We start from the raw sequence: 14,486 nt of genomic DNA on the forward strand, positions 1-14,486 counted from the left end.
CTTTGCATTCTCATGCCAATTAAAGTGCTCCAATGGGCAAAGGCATCAGGCGCGGAGGGGCTTTTTTTCCTGGCATGAATAATCAATGCTGAGCTCCGATTCACATACAAAGCCAGCCTGTTGAACCAGCGCCAACATGCACACAACGACCGTAACCTAGCGTGAGAGGGATCCATATAGTAAACAGCTTCTCGCCTGCAATAATTACGAATATCTGACCTCTTTGATTCCTGGAAAGCCTCGGGAAGCTTTGTTCCAGTGTTCCGTGTGATCACAGTCAAGCTGAATAAGCCATTATTTATAGATTTAAGTCAAGTGTAAATTGGATTTTGACGCTTTAAATGTGCAAACCGTTGTTTGTGGTGTTAACTTGCTCAATTTTCTTTCATTCAAGGTCTTTTGATGAGGAAGATGGGGAGAGGAATGCGTATAAAGCAATGCACAGTCCAATGCATATAACATATGACCAGTGTCGTGACAGATGGCTTGCCGTAGTGTATAGATGCGAAGGATCTTTCCGTCGGGAATATAATGAATAGATAAATGGCCTAGAATAGCTGCGTTGACATGACAACTCTGGTGATTGGATTGGAGGCTGATTTTATAAGTGGATTTGAATTGATGAGTCTGGGTGAGCCAAGCTGTTAACAACCCCTGCTTCAGCATTTAGAGTAGTATGTGTGTCGGCTGGGATCAACTTGAATACAGTGAGCAGGTTAAAGTGCAGGCTAATAATGCAATGCTACACCGCATTAGAGTCATATTTGTCATTTAAAAGGTGCAGCTTTTAACCCTTTGAATGATTCGTGGAATCTATAATAATTGCATTAACAGTAAGTGGGGGAGATTAATCATAATCCTTTCATGCTCATTTCAGGTGCGAGTGAGAGATGAAATGCTAAATCAGAAGGATGTGGTCGGGATTAGGATCACATTTACAGCTAGTCATTTAGTGCAGTTCTAGTGCCACCTTCTGGCCACACGACCAACAAAAAAAGTGAGCAACTAACTACACATAATCTCAATAACTATGTTGTAAGTGGTTTTTATCATTAATGCATGAGTATAATTAATATTTAGTCAAATTCAATATGAATGGATGTAATAAAAAGTACTTTAAAATAAGATTAAGACAGTATGATAACCTTGGTTTTACAGTATTGTGATTAATGCTCTAATACAGTGTTTCCCAAACCTGTTCCTGAAGGCACACCAACAGTACATATTTTGGATGTCTCCCTTATCTGACCCATTCGTTTCAGGTTTTGGAGTCTCTTCTATTGTTCTGATGAGTTGATTCAGGTGTGTTTGAATAGGAAGAGGTTGAAATGTGGACTGATGGTGTGCCTTTAGGAATAGGGTTGGGAAACACTGCTCTAATATACGCTCTTTTAATTGTCTGGGTAAAAAATCTAAAACTTTTTCCCGTTTGAACACAAAATATTTTATTTTGAGAAACATTTAAAATATATTGGAGCAGTAAACATGTCGGGCTAAATAGTTCAAATAAATCATTGACTTCTGCTGTCTTCATTAGTTTCAGAAACACTGATTTCTTTACAATTTAAAGCTGCATTTTTGGATATTTTTTTCTGCTGGCGATACTGTTGCCCTAAAAACAAAACAAAAAAACTTAAATAAAAAATCTGACATATACACTGAAAAAAATTATTCAAAGATGATTCCTTGGATTTACTCAATTTTTTAAGTTAAGTGGTTGTAAACAATTTATTTGAGCTGAATTTAAACAAACAAATTAAGTTGAACATTGCTCAATTTAATTTGTTTGTTTAAATTCAATAGGAAATTCATAGGAAATTTTAGCGGTTTTAAAACCTTGACTTTTCCAAACTGCGGCATACCTTGAAAACGGTTATCATGCCATGCCTACTTTAAAGTGTACAGTTGTTTTCTGCATTAAAGCATCATGACTGTTGGGAATCACTTCAGACGCACTACAGTAAACAGATTTGTCTGGGTCACATTTTATTTTTACAAGAAAAATAATGATCGCCCATATAATCCCATAACCCAATCTTAAAATTACTATAAGGACATTATTTTTTTCTCTCTAGATTTTGTACAACCCTTGGCAAAAAGTTTGGAATCACCACTCTTAGAAGATGTTCATTCAAATGTTTAATTGTGTAGAAAAAAACAAAACAAGCACAAACATGCCACAAAACTATTTTCATTAAACAACCCAACCTTCTGGCTCTATGAAACACTTACAAAAGTAAATAAAAAGAACACTGTAGTCAATTACGACTGTTTTTACAGATCAAACGGAAGAAAGAAAATATGGAATCACACAAATTTGAGGAAAATTATATGGAATCACCAAATAAAATCACCACTAGTACTTTGTTGCACCACCTCTGGCTCAGAGCTTGAATTCTCTGAGGCATGGATTTAACAATTGACAAACAGTATTCTTCATCAATCTGGCTCCAACTTTGTCTTATTGCAGTTGCCAGATCAGCTTTGCAGGTTGGAGCCTTGTTGTGGACCACTTTCTTTCATTTCCACCACAGATTTTCAATTGGATTGAGGTCTGGTCTACTTGATGGCCATCCCATTGACATTATACAGTTGAAGTCAGAATTATTAGCCCCCTTTGAACTTTTTCTTCTTTTTTAAATATTTCCCAAATGCTGTTTAACAGAACAAGGAAATTTTGACAGTACGTCTGATAATATTTTTTCTTCTGGAGAAAGTCTTATTTGTTTTATTTCGGCTAGAATAAAAGCAGTTTTGATTTTTTTTAAACCATTTTAAGGTCAATATTATTAGCCCCTTTAAGCTATATATTTTTTCCAATAGTCTACAGAACAAACCATCATTGTACAATAACTTGCCTAATTACCCTAACCTGCCTAGTTAACCTAATTAACCTAATTAAGCCTTTAAATATCACTTTACGCTGTATAGAAGAGTCTTGAAAAATATCTAGTCAAATATTATTTACTGTCATCATGGCAAAGATAAAATAAATCAGTTATTAAAAAACTTCTATGTTTAGAAATGTGTTGAAAAAAATCTTCTCTCCACAGGGGGGCAAATAATTCAGGGGACTGTATGTCTATCCTGCAGGAAGGTTTATACAGATTTTGTCCTACAGCACTATGCATTATCATCCTGAACAATTCTGTCATCATTACCAAACATCCTTTCAATTGATTTAATAAGAAAAGTGTCCAAAATCTCAATATAAACTTGTGCATTTATAGAGGATGTAAAGACTGTCATCTTTCCCATACCTTTACCTGACATACAACCCCATATCATTAATGATTGGGGAAATTTGCATGTTTTCTTCAGGCAGTTATCTTTATACATTTCATTGGAACGGCACCAAACAAAAGTTCCAGCATCATCACCCTGCCCAATGCAGTTTTGGATTCATCACTGACTATCACTCTCATCTAGTCATCCACAGTCCAACATTGTCTTTCTTTAGCCCACTGAAACCTTGTTTGATGGGTTTCTTTTGGAGCTCTTTTTTTAAATGCAGACTAATTAGCAGTTGTAATCAAATACAGGTATTTTTTTAGAACTGCAAAGTACGTGGTGATTCCATATAATTTTCCTCAAATTTTCGTGATTCCATATTTTTTTCCTCTGTTTGATCTGTAAAAACAGTCGTAATTGACTACAGTGTTCTTTTTAATTTACTTTTGTAAGTGTTTTATAGAGCCAGAAGGTTGGGTTGTTTAAGGAAAATAGTTTTGTAGCATGTTTGTGCTTGGTTTTTTTTTTTCTACACAATTAAATATACAACATCCAAGAGTGGTGATTTCATACTTTTTGCCAAGGGTTGTACAAAATCTAGAGAGAAAAAATAATGTCCTTATAGTAATTTTAAGATTGGGTTATGGGATTATATGGGCGATCATTATTTTTCTTGTAATAATAATTAAGTTTAGTGACAATCTGATATTATGGTGATGTTTATCATGATATCTGATATTATGGTGATGTGTGCTGGGTTGTTGCAAACCAACATTGGGTCAAAAAGGGCCAAACCAATCCCTTGGGTTAAAATGTGTCATTTAAATTTACTGAAAAAAATAAATGAACCCAATGTTGGAATTGTTCCTATTTGACCCAACATTGGGTTACAACTCAACATTTTTTAGAGTGTAGTCAGGGTTATGTACATGAATATAAATTAAATGAAGCATTTAGGACTGTCATATTCCCAAAACCATTAGTAATTTATTCATTCATTCATTTTCTTTTCATTTTCTTAGTCCCTTATTCATCAGGGGTCGCCACAGTGGAATGAACCGCCAACTTATCCAGCATATGTTTTACACAGCGGATATCCTTCCAGCTGCAACCCAGTACTGGGAAACACCCATACACACCCATCCACACACATACACTATGGTCAATTTAGTTTATTCAATTCACCTATAGCGAATGTCTTTGGACTTTGGCGGAAACCGGACCACTCGGAGGAAACCCACGCCAACACGAGGAGAACATGCAAACTCCACACAGAAACACCAACTGACCCAGCCGGGGCTCGAACCACTGACCTTCTTGCTGTGATGTGAGTGCTAACCACTGATCCACCGTGTCGCCCATAAGTAGTTTAACTAAATGTAATTAAACGGTCATATATTCATGCATGAGAGAGATCCGGATGTTTAATTTTGTCTTCGACCTTCAGCTGAACTGCCATTGTTGAGTCATTTTCAACTGACTCACTACTATTACAAAGCAGCCAGGGTATAAAAACATGTAGTGCCATTATGTGTGTATTATAAGCACATGCTGTTCCCATACAGTGCATTGTAAGAGTCATTGATAAAAGTCAACTATTGGGATAATTAAATCACATGGCCTGACAACTAACATTCTCCTGGCAACTGCATTGAATCCACAAGGGCTGTAAAGTGAAGCCTCATTTGTTTTATACTGCAGAGCTCTAACTTCATCCGCCCATGCCATTAAAACAAACCAGTATTTAAAATAACCCTTATTTTAAGGGATTTTAGAGCATTTGGGTCTGTCTGATATATTATATTATATTATATTATATTATATTATATTATATTATATTATATTATATTATATTATATTATATTATATTATATTATATTATATTACTTAATTTATTATATTAATAAATAATTTATTAAGTCCGCGTGAACCGGAAGTTGCTGAGACTTTTATTATTAACAAAGAGCAAAGAATCACCATGAGGCGACACTCTAGTGCGATTTGGGAAACAGCCACTAGATGGTGTGGCGGCCATTTTGGAATGAAAATTCCAATAGAACAACAGCATATTATAAGTCTGTAAAATAAACTATTAAAAGTGCCGATGATGGTGATAGTAGGTGTTGTATTGTGTTTAATGCGTTTTTAAAATAAATAAATAAAAAGCAAAGCAGCTGCTTGCCATCGAGACATCAATAAGATCCAATGGACAGCCGATCGCTTTCATTTCAAAATGGCGGAATCACTGGGCTGTGCTGGGCGCTGCTGTTGCAATGGAACGTTCTATTGAGTGTCACCTCTTAGTCATTCTAAGCTCTTTGTTATTAGTATGTTGATGTATTTTTCTAGTGATGGTATTCCTTAGCAAGATCCCAGAGGAGGACTAAACCAAAGACTATAGAATACACAAGACATGTCACTTGTATAGTTTTGAATGGAGAAAAGTGTAACTGTCAATATGTCAAATGAAGCCCCGCCTTCTAGTACAGAAGCCAATCAGCGATCGCTATATGGCAAATAATGCCAGGCCTTCTAGTACAGAAGCCAATCAGCGATCGCTATATGGCAAATAATGCCCACCTTCTAGTACAGGAGCCAATCAGCGATGGCTACAGAATGACAATTCTCCGGGGAGTGGCTCGTACTAGACGTAAATTTCTGCAGATTTTGTGTGATAACATTTAGGAATGAAACTAAAGAGACAGTTGTTTCATTTTATTGGTTACTCGTAATATGTAATGTTACCGTAAGCTTGTCAAGTAGTTTTGGAGAATTTGATGTTTCCCCATTCAAACAGAATGCCCAAGCATATTGCCCGAGAGGCGTTTCAAAGATGGTCGCCGAGTGAAATGACTTGCTTTAAGGGAACTAAGCTCCCTATAGTTTACAAAATAATGCCGCTGTTGTACCACTTGTAGTTGTTTACACTTCAAATATGCAGTTTTTTTTAAAAAGACAGCACCTATTAGAAAATAAAAGTTCATTGCTCATGTAAAAGCTATTAGTTACTAGTAAATTAGTTAAAAGTATTAGTAATTAATAAAGTTATGGTAACTAATAACCTGATCTTTTCTAATTATCTTTTGTAAAGCTGATATGAAACATTAATTATTGTGAAAAGCGCTATACAATTAAACTTGAATTGAATGTATAAACGCAATGTTCTCTACACTTCTCTAACAAGATGATTTGGCTGTATATTAGCACTGCTGTGATTATCTTCAGTCTACAAACAAATCGCAGCAGTGCTGATATATATAAATTCATATCGTAGTGCTACGAGTGAAATACTGCTCATATAACCACCATTGGCTTACCAACAAAAACTAAATTTACCTATTCTCACACATGTATGCAGTGTTGCATACTGTACACAATACAGTATTCAGTGTCATATATACAATATATAAACATAGACAATTATATACACACAAATTTAATAGTAATAACAACCTGACATATTTTAGGGTGTCTTTGTAAATTGACCAATTTAACAAAAAGTCATTTCAATAAAACGATACAGACTTTTTCCCCCTCTATGACTTAATTCTACTGTCATTATATTCTATAGTCCATTTATGTATAGAGGAGGCTCTTTTAGATTCTGAAATCAAACATATTTTAAACTAAAATGTCACAAACAAACAAAAAACACAACGCTGTTTGTTCAACTTACTTACTCCCAGGGCTGTTTACATCGAAGTTGATATTTAGCCGCACCACGTTGGTGTTTTGTCATTTTTACAAGGTGGGCCATTAGCCCAACGCTCAACCCCCAACCTGGAGGACCAGGACATACACACATACACTATGGAAAATTTTGCTTACCCGATTCACCTATAGTGCATGTGTTTGGACTGTGGGGGAACATGCAAATACCACACAGAAACGCTCACTGACCCAGCCGGGGCTCGAACCAGCGACCTTCTTGCTATGAGGTGACAGCGCTAGCCTCTGCGCCACCGTGCCCCATTTGTTAAACTAACATATCTAGAAACACAGGTTAGCATGTTTAAATTAGGCATGGGTAGGCCCACACGGAATCTGAGCGTGCAGATTTACGCAGATTTTTAGCCCATCATTGATTCTGTTTATTTACTTGTGTAAATGAGTGTAAATTCATATTTATTCAGTTTTTAAATTAATTACAGTAATATTATTGACTAATATGAAAATATTCATATGATTTATTTACAATACAGTTTGTAAAGTCATATTTTCTGTCTTTTAGTAGATTTATTATATGAGAGACTTGCTTTGTTTACCAAATAAAGTGAATCTAATTGGATTTGCATTGTAAATATTAAATAAAGTTAAAAAGGTATTATTTTTAATTTCATATATTAAGGTTTTAGTTTTGATACTCCCAAAATAATTCTGCAGAAATCCGCAGATTTTTGACAATTCTGCCCAGAAATAGCAAAAAATGTCTGCAGATTCTGTCTGGCCCTAGGCATGGGCCATTATAAGACTCTGATGGTATGATAACCATGGATAAATGCATCACGGGTTAATGGTATCATGATTACTACTCTAAAATAAGTTCTTTTTGAATGTCCAAGTAAAAAACAACAACCTTTTTATCCCACTAAACACAATACCGCACTGTTCAGGTCCATAGCATGGTTATCATAAATGTTGGTCCATAAGTGATTTGTTTTGATTTGTTGCTGAATTGTGGGCTGACCAATAGGTTTTGATGTGGACGGTCCTTTGCTGTTGGAGATACTGTTCCCCTAAATAAAATGGTCTTTGACGAAGTAAAAAAAAACTTGACTTTTCCAAACCGTGGTAAACCGATTATCGTCCCTTGCCTAGTTTATTTAACACAGAACATTTCACTTCCAAGTCAGATTTGACTAAAATTACTCCATGGCACTTGAGAATAAGCTTGTAGAACTTACCTGACTCGTCCTTGATCCAATGCAGTCTGTGAATGTATTGAGTCGAGTGAGAGTCGCAAGAACCCGGCGCCAGCGGGACGGGGTCTGTTTGGCAGTCTCCTCAGAGGAACTCCGAACGGACCACTGTCTGAGCTTGGGTCCGGATGAGCCTCCGTGGGCCGAGCTGGTGCTGCTGCCTCGACTTCCCCTGGGGTACAGCGAGTTTCCCCCGAAGATGTAATTCATCCCTGCAAGAGCTCTATGGAGGCACGCCAGGCACTTCTCGGGAGCGTGTCGATGACAAAGACCGGAAAACAAATCTATCCAAAGCCTAAGAGTATTTCTAAACAACTTCCTTAATTATGAGCGTGGTTTCCTGCGTTGGCCGTATCAGGAGTTTTCATCAGGACAATGCTTGTGTACTCATGACCCAAGTCTTGCTCAGCAAAACAGCCCCTGCTTCAGAGATGCAGAGAATAAATCTCCTCTACGGTACATAAAGCTGCTCCTTTATCAGCCTCAAGATGCTGGAGAAGCAAACTCAAAGATGGGTGATTAGTAGATGGACGAATTACTAATTTTGTTCCACTGAAACCATCTGTGCAAGAGATCTTCCAATTCGAAGGTCACTGAATGATTAATCCAATTGCGAGTCTCACTCTGTCCAACCAATAATTCCTCCGGATGTGTTATAAAGCAAGCGTCTAAAGTCAAATCCAAACCTAAACATTCTTCATTGCGAAATGAAATGATATGCTTTCCCAAAAGATATCAAGCATTCCCCAGGTCCCGAGGAGTTGGATTGCCATTTGCTGAGAGCGTCTAGTTCCCGATCTTTACCAGTAGAAACCTCTTCCGCTCAACAGTTCCATGGATATGCCACAGGTGCCGGATGAGTTGGCTGATTTTGTCACCAAGGCTCTGCCTCCACTCCTGTGGGAGTTTAAAGCCATGGCAACTGCTCACACATCTAAGAGAGCCAGCAGGATTTCCCGCGCAGGCTCCGGTCCCCTGTCTCGCACCAGAAGCCACAGTAAACACGCTCTTCGACTTCATCTGTTGACATATTCATTAGTGCACTAGAGCCTACAGCAGGGACTGGAGGCTACGAAAACATTATCATTCGCATGTCAACACTGAGCGCTGTGATACTATTGCATGCCCTCATGTAATCAGATAAAGGCCCGTAAATGCCACTGAAAAATTGGGTTTAGCTTTTGATTCAGGGGGTAAGATGCCATCCCAAAGAACAATGCTAAAGCTCCTCCTCCCCTTGGACAATAGATATGGCGGAACATCAATAATCCATTGCAAATTACCCCTGAATGCATTGTGTGCATGTCTAATGAGATGTCATCATAACCCATTTTTAGGGTCATCCTGTCACCTTGCTAATTGACAATTAGACCACTATGCTGCAGCACTGAGCTTAGCTAAAGGTAAAATCCTCACCAATAGTAGGAACGAATAGATCTTATCATGTTAAGAATGCAATGACAAAAAGCAACACTATCTAGAGCTGAACAGGGCACCAAACGTTGGATATCCGTTTTCAAATCTTCCATAGGCCACACAATGGCTGACAAATTAGGGCAGCTATTGACAGGGTCAGATTGTCAAAAGATGTTGAAAGCAGAGTCAGGGTCCACAGATGTTGTCTTGGCTATTGCTGTCAGCACCTTTTCTCTCAGCTCAGTCCCCGATAAAAGCCTGTTCTGTTCAGGGAACATGAAAGAGCTGCTGCTGATGATGACCTTGGCCAAAATTGTGACCCATGATTTTATTATATATATATATATATATATATATATATATATATATAATATATATATATATATATATATATATATATATATATATATATATATATATATATATATATATTGAGATTCTTTTGAACAACTTGAGTATTTGAATCAGTTGTGTTTGATTAAGGTTGGACCAAAACTGTGCAGAGCCCTCCAGGAATTGAGTTTGAGACCCATGATATGTATACTTACTTAATCAAAAGAGATGCTCAATTCTCATTTCTGCTGGTCCAAATACATGTCATGAAAAGGAAAATATATGCAATAATGTGAACAGAGCTGTAAAATTAGAATTGATATGTTTCTAATGCTTCCTAATTAATAATTGGAGATTGCACGAGTGCACAATATCCTTCACATGTATTCAGTTCTTCAGCAACCTCTTCATCAAGTCTCTTTTGCTGAAGGACAACCTTTTTCTAGGCAGAGTCTGAATGCATGACATAGATTCCACATCCTGATAATCTTCCCGGATAACCTCTGCAGACTTTTTCTGCCTTTTCTTGCATACTCTGTGAAGTATTTTTCTACTGAATTTATTCCTAAAGGGCAAAGTACATTACACACAACTTATATTGGTTGCCCCAAACTGCATATTTCTTTTACTTGTCAAAAAATGATACAGCTCTGATGAAACTTTTTAACAAAGACAAAGATTGTCCTATTATTTAATTGTGGATTGTGCACACAAAAAAAACACTAAGTGTGAATAGTATAATCTGATTAATGAACAATTATGAACTTTGAATGAATTCTTTATTTGAGAGAAACGGAAAGCAACTCAGACTAGAGTCACCTTTAAAAAAATTATATATTCTATTATTAAAAATCAATCGAAAAACAAAAAAGGAAGAAAGAAAGAAAGAAAGAAAGAAAGAAAGAAAGAAAGAAAGAAAGAAAGAAAGAAAAACAAAAAACGAAAAGAAAAAAGAAAGAAAAACTGAGAAAGAAAAGAAAGAAAAAGAAAGAAAAAGAAAGAAAGAAAGAAAGAAAGAAAGAAAGAAAAGAAATGAAAGAAAGAAAATAACAAAGAAAAAGAAAGAAAGAAAGAAAGAAAGAAAGTAAGAAAAACTAAAAAAGAAAAGAAAAGAAAAAAGAAAGAAAGAAAGAAAGAAAAACAAAGAAAAGAAAAATAAGAAAGAAAGAAATAAAAACAAAAAAGAAAGAAAAACAAGCAAAGAAAGAAAATAACAAAGAAAGAAAGAAAGAAAGAAAGAAAGACAGAAAGAAAGAAAGAAAGAAATAACAAAGAAAGAAAGAAAGAAATGAAAAAAGAAATGAAAAAAAGAAAGAAAGAAGAAAGAAAGAAGAAAGAAAGAAAGAAAGAAAGAAAGAAAGAAAGAAAGAAAGAAAGAAAGAAAGAAAGAAATGAAAAGAAAGAAAGAAAGAAAAAGAAATGAAAGAAAGAAAGAAAGAAAGAAAGAAAGAAAGAAAGAAAGAAAGAAAGAAAGAAAGAAAGAAAAGAAAGAAAGAAAATAAGAAAGAAAGAAAATAAGAAAGAAAGAAAGAAAGAAAGAAAGAAAGAAGAAAGAAGAAAGAAAGAAAGAAAGAAAGAAAGAAAGAAAGAAAGAAAGAAAGAAAGAAAGAAAGAAAGAAAGAAAGAAAGAAAAGAAATGAAAGAAAGAAAGAAAAACAAAGAAAAGAAAGAAATAAAAACAAAGAAAGAAAATAACAAAGAAAGAAAGAAAGAAAATAACAAAGAAAGAAAGAAAAGAAATGAAAGAAAGAAAGAAAGAAAATAACAAAGAAAGAAATAAAAGAAATGAAAGAAAGTATTGAAAAAGAGAAAGAAAGAAAGAAAGAAAGAAAGAAAGAAAGAAAGAAAGAAAGAAAGAAAGAAAGAAAGAAAGAAAGAAAGAAAGAAAGATGGCTGAAACAACACAATTCTTGGGTTTGATTATTTAATTATTAAAATGTTCAATCTACTTAAATTTGTAAAAACGAATAAGTGAACTTAATTTCCTCATGTTGTCACAAATCGATTGAGTGGAACCCAGCATTTAACAGTACAGACACTGTAACATGTAGCATTCTTCTGATAACAAATCACAAGCATCGTTTAGCAACTAGGGATCTGACCAGCTTAGGAATCCCAGAGTGTTTAACAACCATGATCGGAGAGAAGCAAAGCACCACTGCCATTCACATCTGTAACGTGCACACGTTGTGCAGTGCACTAAATGTGTGTGTGTGTTTAAGACACTGCAAGCACTGCTGCATGACACAGGCACGCAGGTTGCCAGGCAGCAGACAGAAGAGATATGCGTTTTCACATATTCTCACTGAAACACACTGACGTGCTGCACATCACACACTCACGCAGGTGACTGACACAAATCCAACTCCGAACAATGCTTGTGTCTCACATAACAAAAGCAAAGGACATACAAGTCAATCAGTGCCATTAAGACAATGACGTACTACTAACTAAAGAAGAAGACGCACATCTGCTTTGTAGTTCACAATCTAAGAGGAAATGATGTAGTCCATTTGGGACAGCACTTTCCATTAATCAGACTGACGCAATTGCAAACGGCACAAAATAAACAGCTGAACACAAGTGAAAACAACTTGATGCATGTTTCAGATTTGAGGAGAGCAAGTGCAGCGATTGACACGCAGTGTTTTTCTCGGTGCGGAGTTCCAGACCTACCAACAAGTGCAGACGCCGCCTCTTGGTTCTCCTGAGGGTCCCCATAATCCGCCGACCCATCTTTTTAGCATACCACACCGAGTTGAGCATTGTGGACAGGCTGTGTGTGGGGGTTCAATAAAACTTGCGAATCCCCAGAATCTGACCTGCCCCCCTCCAGCCTCTTCTTACGCAGGCATCTCAAAGGCAGTTTCCGCACATTGCTCGTGACAAAAACATGTGGCGCAGGTGCCTATGAAGAGCAGCACGCCGGTAACAGGAGAAAACAGACAGGCTGCCTGACGCACACACAGGAACTGCAGCAAAAATAAAAGGCTTTACAATCTGTGCATCCCCTTTAAGGCTGCTCGTTCCCCCCCCTCTCACTCTCTCTCTCTGATGCAGTTTCTGGATGAGATCGCGGTTGTGCAGTGGTGGGATGTGAGCTCGGTGCAGACGGCTGCAGGTGCCTGCGTTCGTCTCAAAATGAGTCAGCAGGAAGACTGGGTGCTTGGCGCTCCGCTCTGACTGCCTGAAAGAAATTAGCCTACAGGTCTGCGATGCGGGCGGCGCTCCAATGATACGTCCGTCTGATAAACGGCTGCAGTTTGATAAAAGAGCGCTTTTTCCATCCTTCGTCACGCTGTCTTGGAGATGATGGGGCTGGGTAGCATCCTTTGGAAATTCCAGAGTTGCGACCTCTTAGGATTCGGCGTACTCTTTAAACGTTTCACTGTGCCATCAAGCCAATCAACTTTGCCTCACAGGGAGAGATATATCTGGACTGACGTCACAGACGGGAAATGGGAGGCAGCTCAAGGCTCATGATTTGTATGAGAAAAGTGACTGAAGGACACAGCCTCACCTTAACCCCACTCCAACACCCCTCGTTGTAGGCCTGAATAAGCCCTTCCACCTCATCTAACATCCCAAGAACAGGAGTCAGAAACAGAAATGTGCTTTACATTAGGGCTGCACAATATCGATAAAATAATGACTACGTAATGTTTAGTTTTTCTGTAATGTATTGTGATGTGAGCTATATTTCACAAGGTTGATTAAATATCTTGATTTGTGAGGAACTGTTAGGGGTGATTTTGTAGGGGAGTCCATCTGGATAAATATTCTACTCTAAAAATGCAGGGTTGTTAACCTAATGTACGCTAAAAAAAAAGTACAAACATTGTGTTTAAAAAGTGTAATTTCTTCTCTGAGAGATTTGTTGTGGTGGTAAACGGTATCACGGTAAATGGTGATAAATATGTATATGGCAATGTTGATGTGTTTGGTCTTGGAGGAATAGACCTGCTCCACTGCTGCTGCTGCTTTGACTATAATGGCAGAGCAAGTAACGAGACATGCTACTGCCAGCAGGGGTGTAGCCAGCAATTTCGGGCCCTATGCACAAAAATTCTACAAAGGACAAAATTGAAGACCGGAGGTGGGGTGACTAGTGAAACGTTAGCGATCTTCAAACTAAAGAGCGCGGGGTGGGGGGGTTGGATTTAATAATCTCTATTTACTGATGAGTGGTCAGGAGGAGCTTTAGGTGGGAGCGTTGATGAGTGAAACGTTAGCAGGGTGTTATCGCAGGGTTCCCCCACAACCCATCGTTGGGGCCCTAAGGGCGTACTCACATTAGGTACAGTTGCCATGAACCTTGTCCCGCCCCTCCCCTCTGCCTGCACTCATATTGCATTTTTACCTACCGGACCGGAGCACGCTTGCATCAACGATGATGTGACTGTTCAGTCTAACAGGCTCTCGCTCAGCACAGTGAATATTGCTAAAGTTATATAGTTTTGTATTACTTTTAGTCATTTGGGATGCAGTGACACACAGTCAAACACTTTACCGAACAGATCCATCACTTTTGATGCTTAGAAATTGTCATGAAGTCCTCCTGCAGGTATTAGTAGGTCTGCTGAAGAT

General features: G+C 37.4%; 1 protein-coding gene across 18 annotated transcripts in view; it reads right to left on the reverse strand.

The window, feature by feature from the left end:
• dlg1b (discs large MAGUK scaffold protein 1b) overlaps positions 1-14,486 on the reverse strand; it is a 185,212-nt gene that overhangs the window by 78,753 nt on the left and 91,973 nt on the right. The window contains exon 1 of one of the 18 annotated variants that reach the window (XM_056471439.1): positions 12,576-12,680. The exons of the other annotated variants lie outside the window; for them this stretch is intronic. Within the exon in view, the coding sequence (XP_056327414.1) occupies positions 12,576-12,665 (90 nt within the window). The 5' untranslated portion in view covers positions 12,666-12,680. Of the gene's footprint in view, positions 1-12,575; positions 12,681-14,486 lie in introns of those variants that run through there. 18 annotated transcript variants of the gene reach the window in all.

The sequence above is a fragment of the Danio aesculapii genome, chromosome 2 (genome assembly GCF_903798145.1).
Source record: "Danio aesculapii chromosome 2, fDanAes4.1, whole genome shotgun sequence".
Classification (NCBI taxonomy): Eukaryota; Metazoa; Chordata; class Actinopteri; order Cypriniformes; family Danionidae; genus Danio; species Danio aesculapii.